General features: G+C 40.0%; 1 protein-coding gene across 1 annotated transcript in view; it reads left to right on the top strand.

The window, feature by feature from the left end:
* Positions 1-20,310, top strand: part of ADAMTSL1 (ADAMTS like 1) — a 215,875-nt gene that overhangs the window by 150,501 nt on the left and 45,064 nt on the right. The window contains exons 16-19 of the mRNA XM_074855478.1: positions 5,273-5,483; positions 11,937-12,116; positions 14,028-14,181; positions 15,495-16,632. Coding sequence (XP_074711579.1) covers positions 5,273-5,483; positions 11,937-12,116; positions 14,028-14,181; positions 15,495-16,632 — 1,683 coding nt within the window. The remainder of the gene's footprint in view (positions 1-5,272; positions 5,484-11,936; positions 12,117-14,027; positions 14,182-15,494; positions 16,633-20,310) is intronic.

A 20,310-nucleotide genomic window follows, 5' to 3' on the forward strand; every position in this document is an offset into this window, starting at 1 on the left:
TTTGCAGACTGACTATGGAGGTGCAAGAGTGCTTTGTTCTGAAGGCTTATGGCTCCACTGGGGCAACAGCTCTAATTCTAGCAGATTCTCCTGCCATGAGAAGGTGCTTACTAGCTGGTGCCACTCTCTGGTCTACCTAGCTAGCAAAACTGAAGCAACAGTGCATTGTTGTCCCAGTTGTTATTTGTAACACACTAATGCCTGGAGGCTCCTGTCAAGCCAAGAGTCCCATTGTGCTAGGCCGTAGATAAAGACAGAGTAAGAGATCATCCTGCTGTAGGACCACAAACTAAACAGACGACATGGATGAAGTTCAAGAGAAAAAAAGAAGTATTGTTACGATTTTGCAAATCTGAAGTTGAGACACACATGGGAGAAGAGTGTGATCCAGCCCAGCACTTGAGTCTTCCCATTGGACTCAAAGGGTATATTTAGACACTCCCAGGCTAGCCCATGTTTCAGCAGTCTGGTCTCAGTCATCTCTGGAGTTCAGCAAAGAGTCAGGAACAGGGTCCTGCTCACTTGGTCCTTCAGTTCTTCACCTGAACTGCTTGGGCACAATATGACATTGATTTTATTTTTTTTTTTTTTCTGTCACAAGAAAGAAGGATAGTTCATTTCTAATTAAAATTAAATATATAGAACTATTTAGAAGTTCACGCTCATTACGTATTACCAGATTTTTTCTTTTCCTTTTAAACAACTTGAAGTTGATCACAAATATCCAGGCTATATTGTAGTTGAATATATGGGCCCTCACAAAACATGATGAAGTTTAATTCAGAGTTTGTAGGCAAGATTTTTGTTAACTATGTCAAGATAATTTCCCTTATTAGAAATAGCATGGTTAAGCTGGTTTTTGAGAGCATTTCTAATGTGTTTAGACTTATATTAATGATATAGAATAATTGTGCTCTGATAGGAATCAAGATTTTCAGATTATTGGACCTTTTTTTTGGCGACCTGAGCTCCACAATTGTTCTCTTTCTTTTTTTCAAAAGAGCTGCAAATATTCACATTTTAAAACATACTGACCATGATTATTTGTGGAAACTGCTTGTTTACCTGAAGTTAAGTGCATGCATAAGCACTGCTTTGTCAAGTCTAATTTATTTAATGAGAATGTTCCAGAAAATTACAGTTTCTTGTCAGCCCATTAGAAATCAAAATTTTAATTCCTAAACTTAATACTATATTACAGATTATTAGTCTAATTCATAATATGAACTGACTGTTAGATTTCCTGACATGTTTTTCTGCTCCTGAAATCTGTCCGTTACTAGTTTACTTTGCTAGTTTATAGTTCCTGGAAGTACAAGAAATTTAGTGCTCTGGTGATTTGGGCTTTTCATGAATTTATGTCCAGTTTTTAGACCACACCCTTAGCACTGTGTATAAGAAAACCTAAAGGAAAACCGTTGCTTTGAGCCATCAGATCAGGTTCACCACTCAGTTTGCGTATTTTCGTGTGCATTGTATGTCTCCGTATACTTCACCAGCTCTAATAAAACTACTAAGGCATCACAGCAGTCTGCTGGAAGCAGAATATTGTTCATTTGGAAAGTGAAAAGTTTCTGTAATCCATTTTGTATTTTGAACTTGTGATGATACTTGAAATAAGCTGTATTTTGGGACCATCCTCTGCTCCCTCTACATTTCCAGTGGAAACTTGTTTCCATTTATGTTCATTTGAAAAATGTGCATATATGTGTATTCTAATACACGTATCACTAACATACATGTAACCATTTCAACATATCCAGCCCTATAAATTGCCTTTTTCCTGTTACATTCCTCTCTGTTAGCCACCTCTAAATGTCTCTGTGGTTTTGTATTAATATAGTTTTCCTTCAGTCAGTTCAAATATTCAACGTATCATATGTATGTCAGTCTTTGCAGAGGATGAAAACCTTTTGAATTCTGTTTTTTTATGAAGTATAGTAGTTGAAATATTCTAAAAGTTTAGTTTGTGCCTAAATACATAACCACTACTTAGGTATTTAGGAGATGGAGACAGACAACTAATGAACTGATAGACCTAGAGTTAGGACAAGCCAGGTGTTTAGGGGTACAGATGTGCCAGCATCCTGATGTAAGAAAGGCTAAAAGGACATTTTTCTCTGTTGCTACATATTAGTATAAATTTGGGTGCTAGTGGAGGCCAAAGAAGGAGGGATAAAAAAAATGTTTCAGATGAAAACTATGTCATCTCTTCACTGGGCTCTGGGAAGTAATACAGGAAGTACCAAACTGATGACTTTCAGCTGGGCTATAAACTGGCAAGTATGCAGAGTTTTCCTGAAGTTTGTACCTTAACAAGCACTGTCAGCTCCAGTTCCACTTGCACAAGGTTTCCTTAGCTTGATTCTGTAACTACCATATTCACCTTTTTAAGTACAGGATTATTTCCTCCTTGATTTTTAATTCTGGTATTGTCAGGTGCATGCAGGACATGATGGCATTATTCTTTTTTTGTATGCCATACACATTGGAAGAGTCAGTTCAGTATGGCCAAAACACCCAAAAGAAAAAAAGAGACAGAGGAATGCACAGGTAAGTACCATATAAAATAAGACAAGAATTATTTCAGTTAGCATCACATAATGCTCTACAGTAAGGGTAAAACTATGTTACTACAGAAAAACAGTATTTAAAAAAAAAATTATTAGCTCCAAGAGTACAAGTAGTTTAAAAGCTAAATTGTAAATTTGGTAGGATAGTATTAGTTCAAAGTGTTGCAAGCACCTTTAGCTGTTATAAAATAATTCTACAGCTCTGTGATTCTATTCTGTAAGATTATCACTGATTTTCTCTGTGGTTTTTAGGACTTTGAAATTCTGTCAATCATATCTGTCTTTTATGGTTTTGGTTACTTGCACATCCCTACTCCACTTTGCACATCTCTGGTCTACCCTACATTCTTTACTTTGTATTTGTGAAAGCTCATAAAAGTCACTGGGGACTATGAAAGTACAAGGGTAAGAGAGAATTTGACCTCCTATTTCCTGAGCACCTCTAAGGAATCTCCTGTTTAAAGCAGCTGGAAAGAATTGTGAACAAACTGATGTTATGGGTGAGGCAACAGATGCAACCTGCAACAGACATTTCAAACACTGGAAAAACAAATCCTTTCTCTTCGCTGAAATACTGCGTTCTTTCTGGAAGAAGAAACAGACACTCTCTTCTGCAGAAGCCAAGATGTCCAGAGTTTTTGTGGCCTGCTAGCCCCTGAGATTTGAAGTGCCAACAGGAACATTGGGCATTTATACCCATAACAAACAAGGAGCTGCTGGAGGCAACAGCCATTACCATCACTTAAACAGAAACTCTGGCAACTAACCATGTATCAAAATAGATTCTGAAATAAGAAAATGCCTTCTTTTCAGCACTTACTCAAATATCTTATTTTAAATTGTGCCAAAACTGAAGGGTAGCTGATATCCACATTAATTCTGACTGATTTTATGGGAAAATCTGGGAAGACCTCTCCCCCAAGGTCATTCATATGGACAACATACTCCAGATTAGTTTAACCGGCTGCAGATGTCACTCCTTTTCCACTGCTAAATCCCAGTACGCGTATCAGGCTTAGTGGCCTTCAGCGTATTATGGCCTGGAAAGTGACCATGGCAACTTCTAACTCAGTATGCAAGATGTGTTCATTGTTAGGAAGGGTTAAACAGATTTTTGTCATTGCTACTAGCAGAACCAAGGCTGTTGTTTAAAAGCAAGCTGGAGTGTCATTTGCGTTTACAGTGATGCTCAGGACATATCCTGTCCTGTTATAAAATCAGAGAATGTCATCACCAGATGGAGCACATAAAGGGAGCAGTGTGGCTTTTTGGTCCATCAGCATTATCATCTAGGGAGAAAAAATATTTCTTACCTCTTAGGTGTTTCAATTTGTTATGGGTGCTACTGAGAGGGTAGGAACAAATGCTCAGAATAACTTTATAAAATAAATAGACAAGTTAGAACTGTTCTGTGACTGTAGGAGGACACAACCTTGAATGATTATTTCCATAATGTGTTTACCAACATGGTGCATTTTAAATGTGCTGAGCAGTTTCCATTGACTGCTGATCTCAGACTGTCAGAGTGTTTTTCCTCTGCTTCTTCCACAAAACCTGCTTGATGCTGCTGACGTGTTTCATAACTTCCCTTCATTGTCTGCCTCCTTCCTGCTTGGAGCCTGAGGGTGTCTTTCTTCATAATCAGTCTCTTTAGTTTCTGCCTGGCTTTGCTTTCTCATAGGGCAGGTTTTCTGAGCCTTCCTTGTCCTGAATGTTTAATTTACTCCCCCAGCAATCAGTTTCAATGACATCATGCAGGAAAGGAAGCTATTATTCAGGATTAGAAAAAGTGGCAGTATCTAGCTCTCATACTTTTATTTTGGGTGTGGAAGTATATCCAAGTCAGTGTAGTCTTTTGCGTAAAGTTGATGGGAAGACTATTTTCATATATTCTCATTCTGAATATAGGATTTTTCTGTGTACACATTTCTGCATATCTCTGACGTGCCTTCTAACGCAGTACAGGAGTGGAAGGCCTAATATTGTAAGCAATTTTCTATGTATGGCTGACAGAGTTAGAGGTTGTATTCAGTACAGTTCAAACAGCAGAAATCTGGTTTTAATGTGATAAACACTGAAATTCAGACATCAACAATCCTGTTGATGAAAGATTTACATAGCTAGTGCAGAGAAGGGCTGTCTCAGTGACAGGTGTTCACCCAGGGGTTGAAGAGAATCTCCCTGCTCTCCTTGTTGCATCTCTCAAGGCTTTAGCACTCTGTACCTCCACAACAAGGAAAAGTCAGTCAGGAGCACCTCAACTGGATCTTCTGAAAGAAATTCCTGGTCAGCAATTCACTGATACATTCCTTTGATGGACTTGGTTAATATCTTCTATTTTTTTGTTAAAGACAGTAAAAAACCCAGCTAATTAAATCCATTCAGTCTTGCAATACCTTGACCAGGCTCCTGCACACCAAAAACTTTTAATTTAGGACACAAAACTGTTTCTGAGATATTGCAGAAGTCCCAAAGACTTGAAGGCCAAGAGCTTTTGACAAGAACTGAAAATGCAGAGGAACAGTAAAAATTCTTCTTAGCCTCATCCTGCAGCTACAAGAAGGGTGGTGGTGATCAGAGAAGGAGAATTCCCTTTCATTTACTGCTTCTTCATTCCATCTGTCAGTATAAAAAGAGAAAACTTAAGGTGACTTTATTCTGTGCTTAAGGTTTTCTCTCCTTGACTTACCCCTTCACAGATGGGAGATTGGGAAATGGAGCGCCTGCAGTCTTACCTGTGGAGTTGGATTGCAGACACGAGATGTCTTCTGTTCTCATCTACTATCAAGAGAGACGAACGAGACCGTGATTTTGGCAGATGAATTGTGCTATAAACCTAAGCCATCCCTCGTGCGAGCCTGTAATCGCTTTGACTGCCCACCCTCCTGGTATCCTACAGAATGGCAAGAGGTAAGAATGTCTGTGTAATTTCATTTTATGCCTGCTAAGAGTAGTCATTACATGCATTATTGATGCATCTAGCCCATCAAGAGGATTCATTAATCATTTCAATGAGCGATTAAAAAACTGAAAAAGTGTTCATTTTTTTCTTAAAAAAAAATTCATCTACATTTTCAGAGGTAAATAATGACTATAGCTACTTCGAGTGCAAAGTTACTGGAAACTCTTTAACAGCTGGCTATAGATTCCAGACAAAAATATCTGGAATATGATGGTCAGCTGCAGTGAGTGGATTTGGGTTATCAATGCCAAGGTTTCTAGGAATACAAAGGATCAAGGAGAGAATCTCTAAAGCATGTTGGGTATTCTGTATATTCTCAAATAATGATTTAGTTTAGGACAAGAAACACTCATCCTTCAAAGTCACAAATGAGTGTTAGGCACTTTCCCTTGGGAGGTGGATGCCTTATTACGCTAATGCTGAATATTGCTGTCTATACAGCTGCCTATACAAGCCTTTCCGTCTTTGGAAAGCAACCTGAAATGAGTTTATTTGCTGCTGCCTGCTTGCAAATGAAAATGCTTGTGCAATTCAACAGACTTAAAGATGCTTCTGTTGGGTATATTACTTCACAGGAAGAAAGAGCCCTGCCTTCTTGTCAAGAGTAAAGGAAAAATTTGTTTGTGGTGGAGGTGCAGGCAAAAGGCCTGTTTAAATCTTCACTTCTGCTGGGTGCAAGGATTCATTCCATCCTATAAGAAAACTATGAGCCCTGACATGGTGCTTACATATGCCTACCCAAGCTTCATCTATAAAATCTTCTTTTTACTTAACCACCAGGGAGATTTAATATACTCACCTAATGAAGCTGCTAAATCTGTGAAGCTGTACTTCATGGGAGAGCTTTGGGTTTGGTCAGCCATTCCAGTAACAAAAATTTATGACAGCCTGATGTTCTGTTAAAGCTAGATAACTACCTATGGCATTAGACCTATGTTTAAAACAATTCACTTATATTTCATGCTTTAATTTGTTTACTGGTATTCACATACACATATTTGCTTAGTTGTACTTTTGAATATTTCAAGGTTATGGTCATACATAAATGCTATATTTGTAAATAGCAAAGAGTATTCTACTAGTACATAACATAATAAAGTCAAGTATTTCGAAGTTAGGATATGCTAGGAGTGCCTGTGCTTGTTAAAATCCTATAATTGGCCACAGATCTTACAGAAAGCAATTTTCTGTAAGTTTATTTATCTCAGAAGAGACATACATTACAGCATGCTGAAAAATTGACTTTCTGCTAACAATAAGCATTAGCTATAGGCCACCCTAGAATGGTACTGAAATAGCATCCACTAGAGCAATTTCCAAACAGATTTTTTTCAAGATTTGAACATCTTCCTCAACAGTGTAAACACGCATATTTCCACCTGTCTAAAGTAATGTTTTAGCCATTTTTGTATCTGCTCCAGGGCTCTCAAATATGCTGTCTTTTTGAAAGCTGTTAGGGAGGAGGGACCTCGATTAAGTATAAAGGCTTTAACAAGCATATTAATCAGGAGTTAAACTGCTCAGTTCACACTTCTTGTGTTAGCTGCTGGATTCTCTGGGCTGGGTGGAGAGAGAGAACCTGTGCTGCAATTCATTGTTGCAGCTTAACAAAGGTCACGTTACAGCTTTTCTGCATTTACTTCCACAGGCTTTGCAGGCCAGCCAGCTCTGTACGTAGCTCCCTCAGTACATGGGCACGGACTATTTCCTGTGCTTACCTTTCACTGGGAGAAAACAGCACAAAAAGTGTACTTCTCTACCTACTGTCTTCTGCCTTTGTTTAGATAAGTAAAGTGCAAGAAAAAAAGCTTAATCCATCAAAATAAATTTCCATTATCTCATTTTTAAAAGACATCTATCTTCCTCCTTTGCACCACCAATCTCTGTACAGTTATTTCCACCCTGTATGAAAGTCAGGCCTTGCAGTTCAGTCTCATGCAGGTTTCCCATGGATGACCTCCATGTGAAAACCTGCACCGTCAGGCCAGTGTGTTGCACTTAGGAATTATTACAGCTGTTGTTGGCTCCTAGGATATGTGAGTGAAAAGACCATTTGGACAGGATTTGGGTGTCTGGGACTTCTCCTGGAGGTGAGCTCCAACCAATCAGCAGAGCTACAATGGAGCCCTTCAGCAGAAGAAATCCTGCAGGAGGATTTCTTTCCTTTCATTAAGGGACCCACAACACTTCCCCCTCTCCCCAAATGCCTGGGAGGGTTCCCCACATATGGGGAGATGGAGTGCCTTCCTCACTCTAAGGAAGGTCCTTTAAAGCTTCACCAACACTAGAGAGTAACATCTGTTCTCCATACAGCCTGGTTTGAAGCCATTTCTTTGGTCTCATCTGTGCTGTTCATCGTGCTTTTCAGAGCACTCTCTCACAATAGTTTCAACCAAACAAGCAAACAAAAGATTTAAACTGCAATGAGCAATGTTTTCTTTTCTAATGCCTTTTATGCCTGTTAAGGAAGGGTTCTCCAGTTTAAATGTTGTTAGAAGCCCCAGTGTTCCTGACAGATAAACACACAATAATTATCAGTGTTGTAACATTTGAAGCAATTTTTTTAATATCTCTTTGCAGATTCAAGACTATTTATTTTTAAACGGTTCTGTTTCTTAGCTAAATCCACTAGGATGTTTATCTTCTTTTCAGTAGTGTGCTTCAGGAGGAAAGTGAATATAAGCTTTCATTTTTACAAGGCCCTATAATTATCTAGTCTGTAGACATCAAATGAGACATCCATTAGCAAATCTTCATCCTCCTTTGTTTTATTACTGAATAAGCACTACAGTCTCAGAGTCAGAATTCTTTTTTAGCTGCTCAGTGCTATCCTTGCTCCAAAGATAATTAGAACAATGGCTTGACAACAGTATGGGAAAACTGGTAACATTTTCAGATATTTTTGTAGCTCTTTTTTCTCCATATTATAAAAAGTCCTTTCTAAATCTTTAAGTGTCAGGCCTTAGAAGGCAGCTGAAAGGCCTGCTGAGAGAAAAATGTTTTCTCCCTTTGCAGATGTTTTATCTTACTGTAGAGTCATAGCAGAGAATTCATTTTTGAGAGTGAGGTCAAAACTTGTACTGCTGTAGTCTCACCACCTTGAGCAGAGGGCAATACAAAATTAAACCACCTGGGACAGCTGAGGGGTAGGACAACCCCTTATTCAACTGTCCCTGTAAGCAGGACTGACCGTCAAATGACATCTTTTCAAACATTCAGCTACTGCCCCAAATCAGTAGTAGTTATGATGCTGAGCAACAGTTGCCTGGCCCTTTACTTTTCATTAATAACTGCTTTTTTTTCCACAAAAATTTTTTTTTGAGAAGAGACCAGCTTCCCTGCCTCCCAAACAATGGAAATGGTGTGTTTGCCTGAATCCTGTGCATTGTATGCCTGTGCATAGAAGCTCATAAACATGTGTTGAGGCAGAGGGACAGCCCATTTCCATATCTGCTTTCAACAGTGACCATCAATTCTTTGTGTTAATTATCATTTACACATTGTTGTATGAGCAGAACAGATACTAAATTAATGATTGCTGTGAGAGAGGCCAAGGCCACAGTTTCACCAGCAGTTTAGGATGACATATGCCAGCACTTCTACGAAAAGAGAAAATAGCTGCTGTGAGGATCTCTTTCTTGCCCTTATAGCACCCACTCCCTTTTGTCTCCAGAAGTGCTGTGCAATCGTGCAGTGGTCCTGGTTAAAGCTAGCCAGAAACATAATTAGCTTTAGCCTAGATTAATTTTCCACTCTGTTTCACTATGCAGCCAGACAAATGCTTATGCCAGCATATGGGAAAAGGCAGCACAAAACCAGAAATGACTGGCTGGCAGAACTGGGTGTATAGGTTGTCTTATTTGGTGTCAGTGAGCCTTGCCTTATGTTTGCTTAAGCTAATTGTTGAAGTAGGCATAATCAGGCACTGAGCTGAGGAGATGCCACTCTGGAAGTTGGTACCCTGGCAAAGTCCCAGATCCCCTGTAAAGGAATGTCCGGGGATATCGGACTTGGCTCTGCTCAGAAGCTGTGGGGACCAGGAATATCAGGAGACATAGTTCAAACAGCCGTGCTTTATCTACTTGGGTGAGTGAGTTGGAAGCACCCTGTGATACAAGCACCCTTCTCTGTTGTAACGGTGCTGTGAGATCTTTCTGAACAGCAGAGAGAGATAGCAAGTTATTCAGATGGGATATGTCTGAATGAGGATCCTCTAAAACCTACTGTTTCGTATTGCCTGTAAATACAAGCAGATGTTGCTGTCACTGATTACCCGCTTTCTTGGAAAAATGTGAGGGCTGGAGGCTTCTACTAGAGAAAAACTAGCAAAGACCCCAGCATAGCAAAGGCTCCAGAGGTGAAATACAGGTACAGGCACAGCTCCAGTGCAATAATCCAGGACTGTGTTAGAAGAGCATTCCTGTGATCAAGGAGGAATCTCATTATTGTGTTTGGCTCTCTCTGGCACTTAGCAATAGAGTTTGGTGTTGAGTAGCAATTTATTCTTCACAGAACAAAGCTATGTAAATGACTGAAGGGCAAGAAGCCAGGAAAGATCTGTTTTGTTTTACTCTGTTTTCTGGTAGTGATGGAAGGGCAGGGAGACTTCCTGGGATTTGATTGATTGACAAAAGGAACATGCTTTTGTTGTATTCATACAGTGCCCAACCCATTTTGGCTCTGCTATATGATGACAGTCCTTAGGCAATCTTGAAATAATTCTTTTAATCATATTTTTCTTGATTTACTCTCTCCTCAGGAATGACTTGTCCTTGAATGAAACGTTGATAAATGTTTTCTTTTGTTGAAAACTAAAGTATTGATTTATTTGTTTAATTTTTTTGGAAGCCTTTGAGCTTTGTAGCATTCTAAGGAAGTAGGACAAAAATTATTTTTACTCATTAGAGAGCAAACCAAAATGAATATAAATATGTCTTTCTTCACCTCCTTTCTGTCTTTCAAGGAAAATGTATATCCTAAATGATCAGCCTAGCATTAAAGTTTATGCAGCTCTCTCTATCTAAGAGAGAGGGGCCTTTCACAACTGCAATATTTTCTAAGACAGTCCCTTTTTAACAGCTTGAGTATAAATTTTAATACTTCTTCATATGGTTTTCTGCTTCTCAGGCATAATTCCCATGTTGCAAGCTATAAGCAACTCCTGGTCATGTCAGTGTAGTGCAAGCTCCCCCTTTGCTAGGAGAAAGGAGAAAAGGAGTTGAGCTGGCTGGACTGAGAAGAAAAACTGGGAGCCTGTTACCAGCCTCAGGAGAAAGATCCTCAGGAAAAAGGGCTGAACAGCCAAGTTTACAAAAAAGATTCAGGAAAGCTGTTAAATCTGCTTGGTCAAAATTTCCTGCCCTGCTTGGGGAGAAAATGGATACAGAGAGGGATATTTACATTAAAGAGAGAGGGGAGGTGGGTTGTCTGAATATTAATCATCCCAATTTACTTTGACTCAAATAAACCTTCCTCCTTACCTTTTGGAAAGAGTACACACTGCTGTCATGACAGCCATAAATATAAAAAGGTTGCATAGATATTTAATGGTTTATTGTATTAACCTTATAAACCAATTACTGAGACTAACAGCAGATTGTGGCTGATACACAGCTTTTGCATGAATTAAAAATCAAAAAAATGCCATAATGCAAGAAGTCTTCAAGTACAGGAATTCTGGACTAGACAGTTAAGTTTTGAGCTGTACTAGCAATAGGCCTCATGCAGGTCAGAAACTAGAAATGAGAAAATTACAAGAGGAAGAAAAACCAAAGTGATAAACTGGTGAAATTTTTATTTCTCACACTCTCAAATTTCCATTCGTTTTTCTTGCTAATGCAAACCCCTTTTTAATAAGCTAAATTTGAATATTTAGTTCAAGCTAATTATTTAGTTCATACTACTGTTATCTAATATGTATAATCAAATCCTGGAAATGAAGGTCTTGAATCATCTACTGCTGGAGAAGACTTTTCCACTTTCTCTGGCACTGTCAGTAACATAGTCAGAGCTCAAACAGAGACATTAGGATGTAGGTGCTCCACATCATGTGCAAGTGTCTCATTTTCCAGTTGGTGGTTACAGGAAAAGACAATTTTTCCACCTTCATACTGTAATTCTGACCTATTGTTTCCATGTCTTTTGTACAAATGCCTGAAAATAGAACATGTCAGAAATACTGAAGCAGTTTTTCTAAACATGAGCAAAATGAGCTGCTTCCAATTTCCAAATTATTTTTGACATTTTTAAAAGAAGTCTGCTTTGATGTCTCTGATTTTTTTTCGTATTTTCTATTTGATCAAAACTGAGTGTTGATTTTTTCCCAAGTTCACAAGTAATTTTTTCTGCAAGTTGCGATGTTGCAAGTGTGGTGTAAGGTGACTGACTGTCATCTCCTACAGTGTTCACAGACATGTGGCAGTGGTGTCCAGAAGCGAGATGCACTTTGTAAGCAGCACCTGGCAGATGGAAGCTTGTTAGAGCTGCCAGAAACCTTCTGCTCCACGCCAAGACCAGTTACCCAACAAGCCTGCAAAATTGAGGATTGTCCCAATGAATGGCTTCTCTCTGACTGGACACAGGTATGTTATTTGTATTTGTGAGTATTGTGCTTTTCTTGGCAATGAAGTTCCTTGGTCACGTGGAATAGAGGAGTCAAATGAGCTCAGACTGCACAAAGCATGTTAGCTATTCTTGTAATCTAAACCTGTAATCTATTCTTATCACCCTGACAGGGCATGTGATCTCTAGCTCAATTTCCTCTTTGGAGATTGCCTCCACAAATGTGGTTTAGCCATCCAGCCAAACCATTATGACCTCCCTTCCGGTGTAAACACAAGCCGTGCTCAAAACAATAAGCCCTGCCTCTGTCCACGCCTATACATATGTTCATCCAAGGCATCAACGAAGAGTAATCTTTACTTCTCCAAGCTAAATGCTGTTTCTTCCCAGAGCCTGGCTGTTCTGATGTCAGTGGTCTTTTCCTCTTGGGGCCACTCCAACATTTCCCTACAATGCAGAGAAGAGAAAGGAGGGATTCCTGCAGTCTGCTATAGGCACATCATTACAGACACTAAGCCTCTCTCATTCTAGGACACTGCTTTTGAGATGTTAGCTAGTTACTTGCTTCCTTCAGTTTAGGGATGGCAGAACAAACTGACTCTACTGAAGTCTCTTGCACTTCCCCAGGCTCCCTTTCTGGCCCCATATAGCTTAAGAAAAATTCTCTTTACATTTATGACAGTATAACTGAAAATATAATTTGACCTTTTAATGCCAGTAAGCATGAAAATCATTCCCCAACTTGCAATCTCTGCCACCACTCTCTTTCATAGAAGGAGGTGGAAATTGTCTTAATTGTGAAAGAAACACCTCTCAGTTCATGGAGCTGTTGCACCTGCACCCTTCATATGTTCATCTATCTTGACATTTTACTCAAATAAGTGGATGTTCTCATGAAGTCTGCTGCCAGGAGACACATAGCCATTCCAACAGTGAAGATGGTAATTCTATTCCGGATCTGTCCTCTTTCACAAGAAGTTTATTCATTCATACAACTCACATTTCTGCATACTGGCACTTACTAAAATCAAATCTGACTTCACTCCTCCCCACTTCAGTTGAAGGCTGCCACGGTTTTGCTCTTCTTATCCTTTGTGTGTTTTCTCCCCCTCACTTCATCTCCAATTCCCATTACCACATGTGTACTCCTACATGTGTAACTTTGTGCTACCAACTTTACAGCGCTCAGCCCACTTTCCAGCACCTTTACAAGACTGCTGCCTGGGTTCAAGTGCAATGGAACTGCCTGTATTCTCACTTTCTGTGATGCTGTATACATAAATATGAAATAAAACAGGCATGCTGAATTCTATTGAACAATGCCGACCAGTGCCTCAAGCACCACAGTCTGGTATTAGAGGGTTCATACTCTTTTGTGTTAAGTCATGTGCGGTAACTACCAGGCTGAGGTAACTCACTGGTGTCTGAAATACTCGTCCACTTTTTATTTCTAACAGATCTGCAATGGTAAAGCTCAAAGATTAAGTTTAGGCCAAATTTTAGCAGAACAGGATGTATCTATGAAGTCCAACTCTATGTGGTCTGCTCTTGGCTATGAGCGGGAGTTTTTCCAGCCAGCAGACACAGACATACAGAAACAAAGTGTAAAGACGAGCTTTGTACTGTAGCACAGTACCATTAAAACCAGGGCCACCATCTGAGATAAAAAAGTGCTAAAAAGATTGTGGGAAGATTCAAAGCCTCAGAGGACATAATTTATTTCATCTCCCTATGGTGCCTGCTCTGTTTGTAGCTGAACGACCAGGTGCTGCTCAGCTTTATTCCACTGTGATATTTTGAAAGCTGTAACTGATCCGTACCAAGATATGAGTATGCAGTGTGGATATGGGAGCTGAGGGGGTGTGTGTCACAAGGAGCACACTTTTGCTTTTAATACACCTTGTTCCTAATGTTTCTTAATCCATTCCTAGTGTTCAGTGAGCTGTGGAGAGGGCATCCAGAGTCGAAATGCCATTTGCAGAAAAATGCTGAAAACCGGGAGTTTCATCATCATCAATTCCTCACTGTGCCCACCTTTGCCATTCTCATCCTTGATCAGGCCCTGTGCACTGGGCAGCTGTGCAAGTAAGTGGAAAAGATACTTGGGAATGTCTGGGGAAAGGAGGCTTGGATGACCATGACCAAGAAATACTTGCTGTCACCTGCTTCATAACCTTCTCTTGTGCTAGTGTTACTCGGTCTTGCAGAGTGGCCACTGCTGCTGAGTTCTTCTGTCTGAACAAGTATGCTTTGTTTAGCTATAAGGCAAGTCAGTGGATGCAAGCTATAAATTTTACTGTTGGAGCTGGGTCTGAGCCAATGTGTTGGAAGGGAGCTACTAGTTTCTGGAAGAACAAGCTCAAAAATCTGACCCAAATCTAGATCTGGATTTCACAACTGGAATGTAGATGCTCAGAGATACAGCACAGCATCCTGAGGGCAGCTGCAAATAAACTCTGCTAGAATGGCTGCAAAGAAAATTGTTGGTAAGGGATTTTGTTGAAGATCATTTAAGAAAACCCTCTCTGACCTGAGATTTCTAATGAACCATGTGGCATAAGTTAGATGTATTTTATGTTGGTATTTCATGCATTTGTTGTTGCCCTTCACAAAGAGCAGTAGTCTCCCTGTATGCCCTTCCCTGACTTGCAGTAAGCCAGCTGGATATGCAAAAGTTCGGAAGTCAGCCTAGTTTCAGCTTAGAGCTGACTGTGAACTCTGAAACTTCTAAATGTTGGGTATGTCAGGGAGAAAAGAAGATCTGACATTCAGAACCAAAGCTGGGACCAAATGTTGCATGGTATTTTCTAATAATATACCTATTATTACTATAATAATTAGTATAATAATAGGTATTGCTGCTTTATTTAGTGCTTCATACGAAGATCTCTGTCATAGAGATGTGGAAACTGGAAGGACACACTGAACTAGTGCACTTTAATAGGATGTACTGTGTTTTTAAGCCTAGTCCAGACAGTTTTGTTCTGTTCGACATTACTTCCTGCAGCATTTTCACTCTTCCTTACTGCTGTGAGCTTCAAGATCAGGTTGCCTTTGATGGTTTGGATGGTAAACACTTGTCTTTTCAATGTATTCATTAAGCAACAATCTTAATTTAAATACTTTAACAAGTTAAATTTCCGCTCAAGTTTTCTCCCTCCCATAAAGCTTTTGTCCCTGGCTCTTCGGTTTCTGCATGTACCCTGGGAGGGACTACTTTTGCATTCCTAAAGTGCGCCTCATTATTCCTCTTATTTTGAGTGCTCCAACTTATTGTTCAGCAGCTGGTGGCCAGTTTCTCCCATTACTGTCTAATGGGTCGAATGCTGCCAGCACCAAAGTAAACTGCTGGTTTTGTTTAATGGTATCACATACTAATAGTATTAATGATATTCCAGGACACAACAGGCCAGCTCATAAGGAAAGCCCACATATTATGGCCATAAAGAAAGTTTACATCCAGACAAGGAAGCAGAAGAAACTACATTTTATTGTGGGAGGTTATGCTTACCTGCTGCCCAAAACCTCCGTTATTCTCCGATGCCCCACAAGGAGGTTCCGGAAATCAATGATCACTTGGGAGAAGGATGACAAGAGGCTCATCAGCTCAGCTCACATCACCATTGCACCCTATGGGTACGTGAAAATCCATCGTTTGAAGCCTTCAGACACTGGGACATATACCTGCATAGCAGGGCCAGCCCAGGAGCATTTTGTAATTAAACTAATTGGAAGCAACAAGATCATTGCTGGGCAGCCAGCTGGTACTAGGGAGGAAGAAGCCATGAGAAAGGCCAGCTTAAATGAAGCCTTGCGAACAGAGGAGAAACATATCAACGGGATTCTCTTCAATGGGAGCAAGGCTGAAAAGCGAGGACACCTTGCTGACCCCAGCAGGTGGTATGACGATATTGTCTCAAGGCTTCTACAGCACAGGCACTGGCCAGGGGAAAATCTGGAGTCCTGGGAAGCCCAGGAGTCCACAGAGAGAAATGCATCCTCAGAGGAGGACCAGAGCCAAGAGTATAGCCTGCCATTCACTATGGTCACAGAGCAGAAACACTTGGATGATATCATAAGGAATTTGTCTCAACAGCCTGAGGAACTTAAAGATGTCTACACTGAGCAGTTTGTTGTGCAGCTGGCTCACAAGGTTTTCAAGAGCCACTTGGAGCACCAGGAATCTGTCCTCAAAGCGTCAAGGAGAAGAGTAGATTCTACCTCTGTGGAGTACCCTCTCCACAGACATGTTTCTGGATTTACCAGCTCTCTGAGGACATCATCTGCTGAAGCATTTCTTCCCACCTCTGTAGGCCTGGCAAATGGCTTGCGCAGACCTCATCAAAAGCCTGCCATTCTCCGAAAGATTTCAGCAGCACAACAGCTTTCTGCTTCAGAGGTTGTTACCCACTTGGGACAGACGGTGGTCCTAGCCAGTGGCACACTGAGCGTGCTGCTTCACTGTGAAGCAGTGGGAAACCCAAAGCCCACCATCAGCTGGGCTAAGAATGGAGAGGAGGTGAAATACAATGATAGGTAAAACATATTATTCAACTTTTAAGAAAATAATTGATATTTTGACTCTTCAGTTTCCATGTTTTAATGCCTGTCAGTCCCATGGACAAAACTGTGTTTTGCTGTAGTCTGATTTCTTAACAGAAAGAAGGGCTAAGACGTGGTAAACAGGGCACTGTAATTCTTCAGCAAGGTCTGGATGCTGGGTCAGTCTGTTGTGGCAAACAGGAACTTTATTCTGTTTCAGTAAGTAAAAAGAAGAGTTTGTAAAGTACTAAAGTGGGTAAGTGCCTAATGCAGTCAATGGAGCACTCCACATCTGGAGCCTGGGAGGCTTAGTGTAATTTCCCATCTGAAGGTGGAGGTTTCTGGTATGAAGACTAGTTTTGAGATACAAATTTGAGTATTGATTATTAATATTACTATTAGCATCTGTTGGAGATAATGAACTGCATTTCTCACAGTGCTCCAGCAGGGTCTGACACGGTTGTGGCAGCAGAAGATGGAGAAAGTGAAGCTTCTGCCTTCCACACATGTATCTGTGTGTAAAACTGCCCCAGGATAAACCTCGGGGCATTAACATCACCATTCCCCATGTAAGTTCTGATAAAAGGCTGTGGAATGAAGTATGCGGAACCATACTTCATGGCTATTTGCAGTTCTGCTGTTATCTCATCACACTGATCTCTAAGCATAGGTCTGCTGATGTGAGTTGTGCATCCTCATCTGTTCAAACTCCAGTGTGCTGGCCCCAGGTGCAGCCTGAGAACTTGAGTAATGCAGTGCTTTTATCAGTGTACCACAAAAATGATGTTGGTTTTCCTTCAGGTAGCCTTTACCTGACTGTCACTCCACCTTATTCATTTCTGTGTAAGAGCACACAAAAAAGACTCTTTTCAATGACAGCTATATGCTTAACTGTGTTGATGATATACATTTTTCTGATGTGTGTACTTGATATTTTATAGTTTGGTTCTGTTCTGTGAGAAAGTGGTATATAAGGATAGGCAGAGACTGTAAGAGGCAGTTACATTAACCAACATGGTACAACAAAGCAGTCCAGGGATCTGCTAGCAGCTCTTTCTACACAAGATACTGACCTCAGTTAAGACATCTGAATTTAGTCATAAGGTCAGCTTGAGAAGTGAGAAAAGATGGAGTCAAGGCAAAAATTAATTTCCAGTGTGGTGTCTGTGGATCATCTTGATTTAAGTATAATTGATCCTTCTGCATATTTATACAATTAGTTTATTAGCTCCTTTCGCACTTTGGCAACTGAATCACTCCAAAATCGTTGTTTTCTCTAATGTACTGAGTTTCCTGGTTCTTGTCTCTCTTTCTGTGTTTGAAGGCTAGTAGGTGTATTAGGTTTCACACAAAAAATGGTAACTTTTGCAGGGGGAGGGGACACTAAGAGCAAGAATGTATCTCGTGTGGAAATCACATGTAGTCTTAATCAAGACTCGAGCCTATAGTACCCCTTTATTTGGCCATATTCCTGTGAAAATATCTTTGTGGCCCCCCAAAAGTTTCATATAGAGATTTTCATTGCCAATGGTTACATCCTGTTGGAATTGTGTCATTAAGGGATTTTTTTTTTTTTTTATGACTGTGATTTCTGTGGTATACTTGAAAGGGAGTGGAGGTTTCAAGTCCATGTGTGGTTAATGCTGGACACTACACCCATGAGAAAATTACAAGTTTATCTCACAACATATAAACAGCCATGGTGTAGCAACAGGAAGAATCATTTAGCTGATAATAAAACAGTCTTACAGTTTCTGAAATTTTAGCTTGGATTTCATATTGTTTCATTTTACAGTGCCTTTCAACTTTTTTATTTTAAATTCAGTTTGGCTGAAATAGCATTAAATGCTGTGTTTATTTCTGAATTGCAGGCAACTATGTGTGCTCAAAATTTCTATCGGACTCAGGGAAGTACACTTTATTTGCCAGCTAGTAGCATTATTCATTGACAAAGGTTGAGGCAGTTTCCACTTTATGAACTTCCTTCTGTACTCATCACATATGGTTCCTCTAGGTTGGTGGGTGGGGAAGGAAATGAGCAGTGGTCTGGGCTTCAGCATCTGTAGCTTTGGGCTTAATGGAAGTTTAGAAATCACGGTGCATATAAAAATTGGGTTGTGGATGTTTTGCTGGGTTCTTAACAGCAGTATTCTGGTTTTGGCTCAGAATGCTCTTGCTGGCTGCCAATCAGCTGTGTAAATGAAAACCGCTGTTTAAGCAGTCTCACAGCGTACTGCTGTAAACTGCAAGGCCATCTGCATGCAGTGGTATTTGGTATGCTCAAGCTGTCTTTCAGCTCTGAGACTTGCCTTCTTCATACTTTACCAGCCACTGAATGGAGAAGAGAAACCAGTTTCCAGCCCACCTCTGTCATAATGGGAACAAGAAAACTAATATACATGGGCCTTCCTGTACTAGTATCAAAGGGAGACGTTTTTGGTGAGGCAGGTCAGAGAGTTGCACTGAAGTGCCTCAACTCATGCCCTACTGAGTATACCGAGATTCTGGTTGTATCTGGTTTGTACTGTGATTTTGAGAGTGTAGGCTGCTGATTTTAGGTTGGTTGATAGCTGTCTGTATTGTGTAGTACCAAATACTTAGACAAAGGCACTCACTTTCATGCATTGTGGCTGTGGATTTTGTCTGGACCAGTAATATAGCAATGAATGGCTCTTTTCCCATTGCCTCCTTCCATGAGCTGTTCAATCCACCTAAAAGCATGACTCCTACTACATAGCTTCACCTGCAAAAACTTAATTTCTTTAGCTTTAATCTAGGTACTGTCACAAAAAGATATAATACAGGCCCCAAAAACATGTGGGTTTTCAGTTACTCAATAGAATGAAAATATATGACACAAAACGCTGCAGCAGTTGAAAATATCGGTGTGGTTCCAGTAAAGGATCCTTGACTTGAGGCTGCATATTCAGCCTGAGTGAATATTTAACATGAGTGTCCATATTCTCTTCTAAGGTTAAAGTGTCAGCGTGGGTTCTGAGTGCAGTTTTAGAGCCTGCTAGTATCTGTACCAAAGTCTGGAGACTTCTGTAAATGATGGCAAATGTTTTATTTCAAAGAAAATTCAGATTAACTTTCTTATGAATCAATTTTAAAAGTGAAAAATCTTCGAGGGATTTATGCATTGTTTAGTAAGCTTTCCAAATATGCTGCAGTTTCCATCACTGGGAACATGTTGGTACTTGATAATTCAAGTTTCTAAAACAGAAATGTATTTTATAAATGGACATGAAACAGATTGTAAACAGTAAGTGATAGAGTTAGGTGTTTGCAAAGTGCTGTCTGAATTAATCACTGATATAGGTCCATTTTTGTCTTGGAGACGATGCAGTGTGTAACAACTGAGATGAGACTGATTAAACGTTAAGCTGTATTATTTCAAGTCCATAATCGAGATTCTGAAGACATGCTGCTGACAGAAAGAACTGCTACAGCTGATATTTTTTTCACCACTGACAAGCAACTCAGTACCTAACAAAAATAGCAATCTACGAGCAAATAGGGAATCCAGCCAAAACCATTCTATACAAAGAGGGATAATAAAATATCTGCTTTCATGAAAAGCAGCTATGCCAAACTGTGACACACAAATAACAGAAAGAATTATTGAAAAGAAGAAGACATTAACTTTGTTTCTTGAGAAGGACATTAAAA

This window comes from Strix uralensis, chromosome Z, assembly GCF_047716275.1.
Source record: "Strix uralensis isolate ZFMK-TIS-50842 chromosome Z, bStrUra1, whole genome shotgun sequence".
Taxonomy (NCBI): Eukaryota; Metazoa; Chordata; class Aves; order Strigiformes; family Strigidae; genus Strix; species Strix uralensis.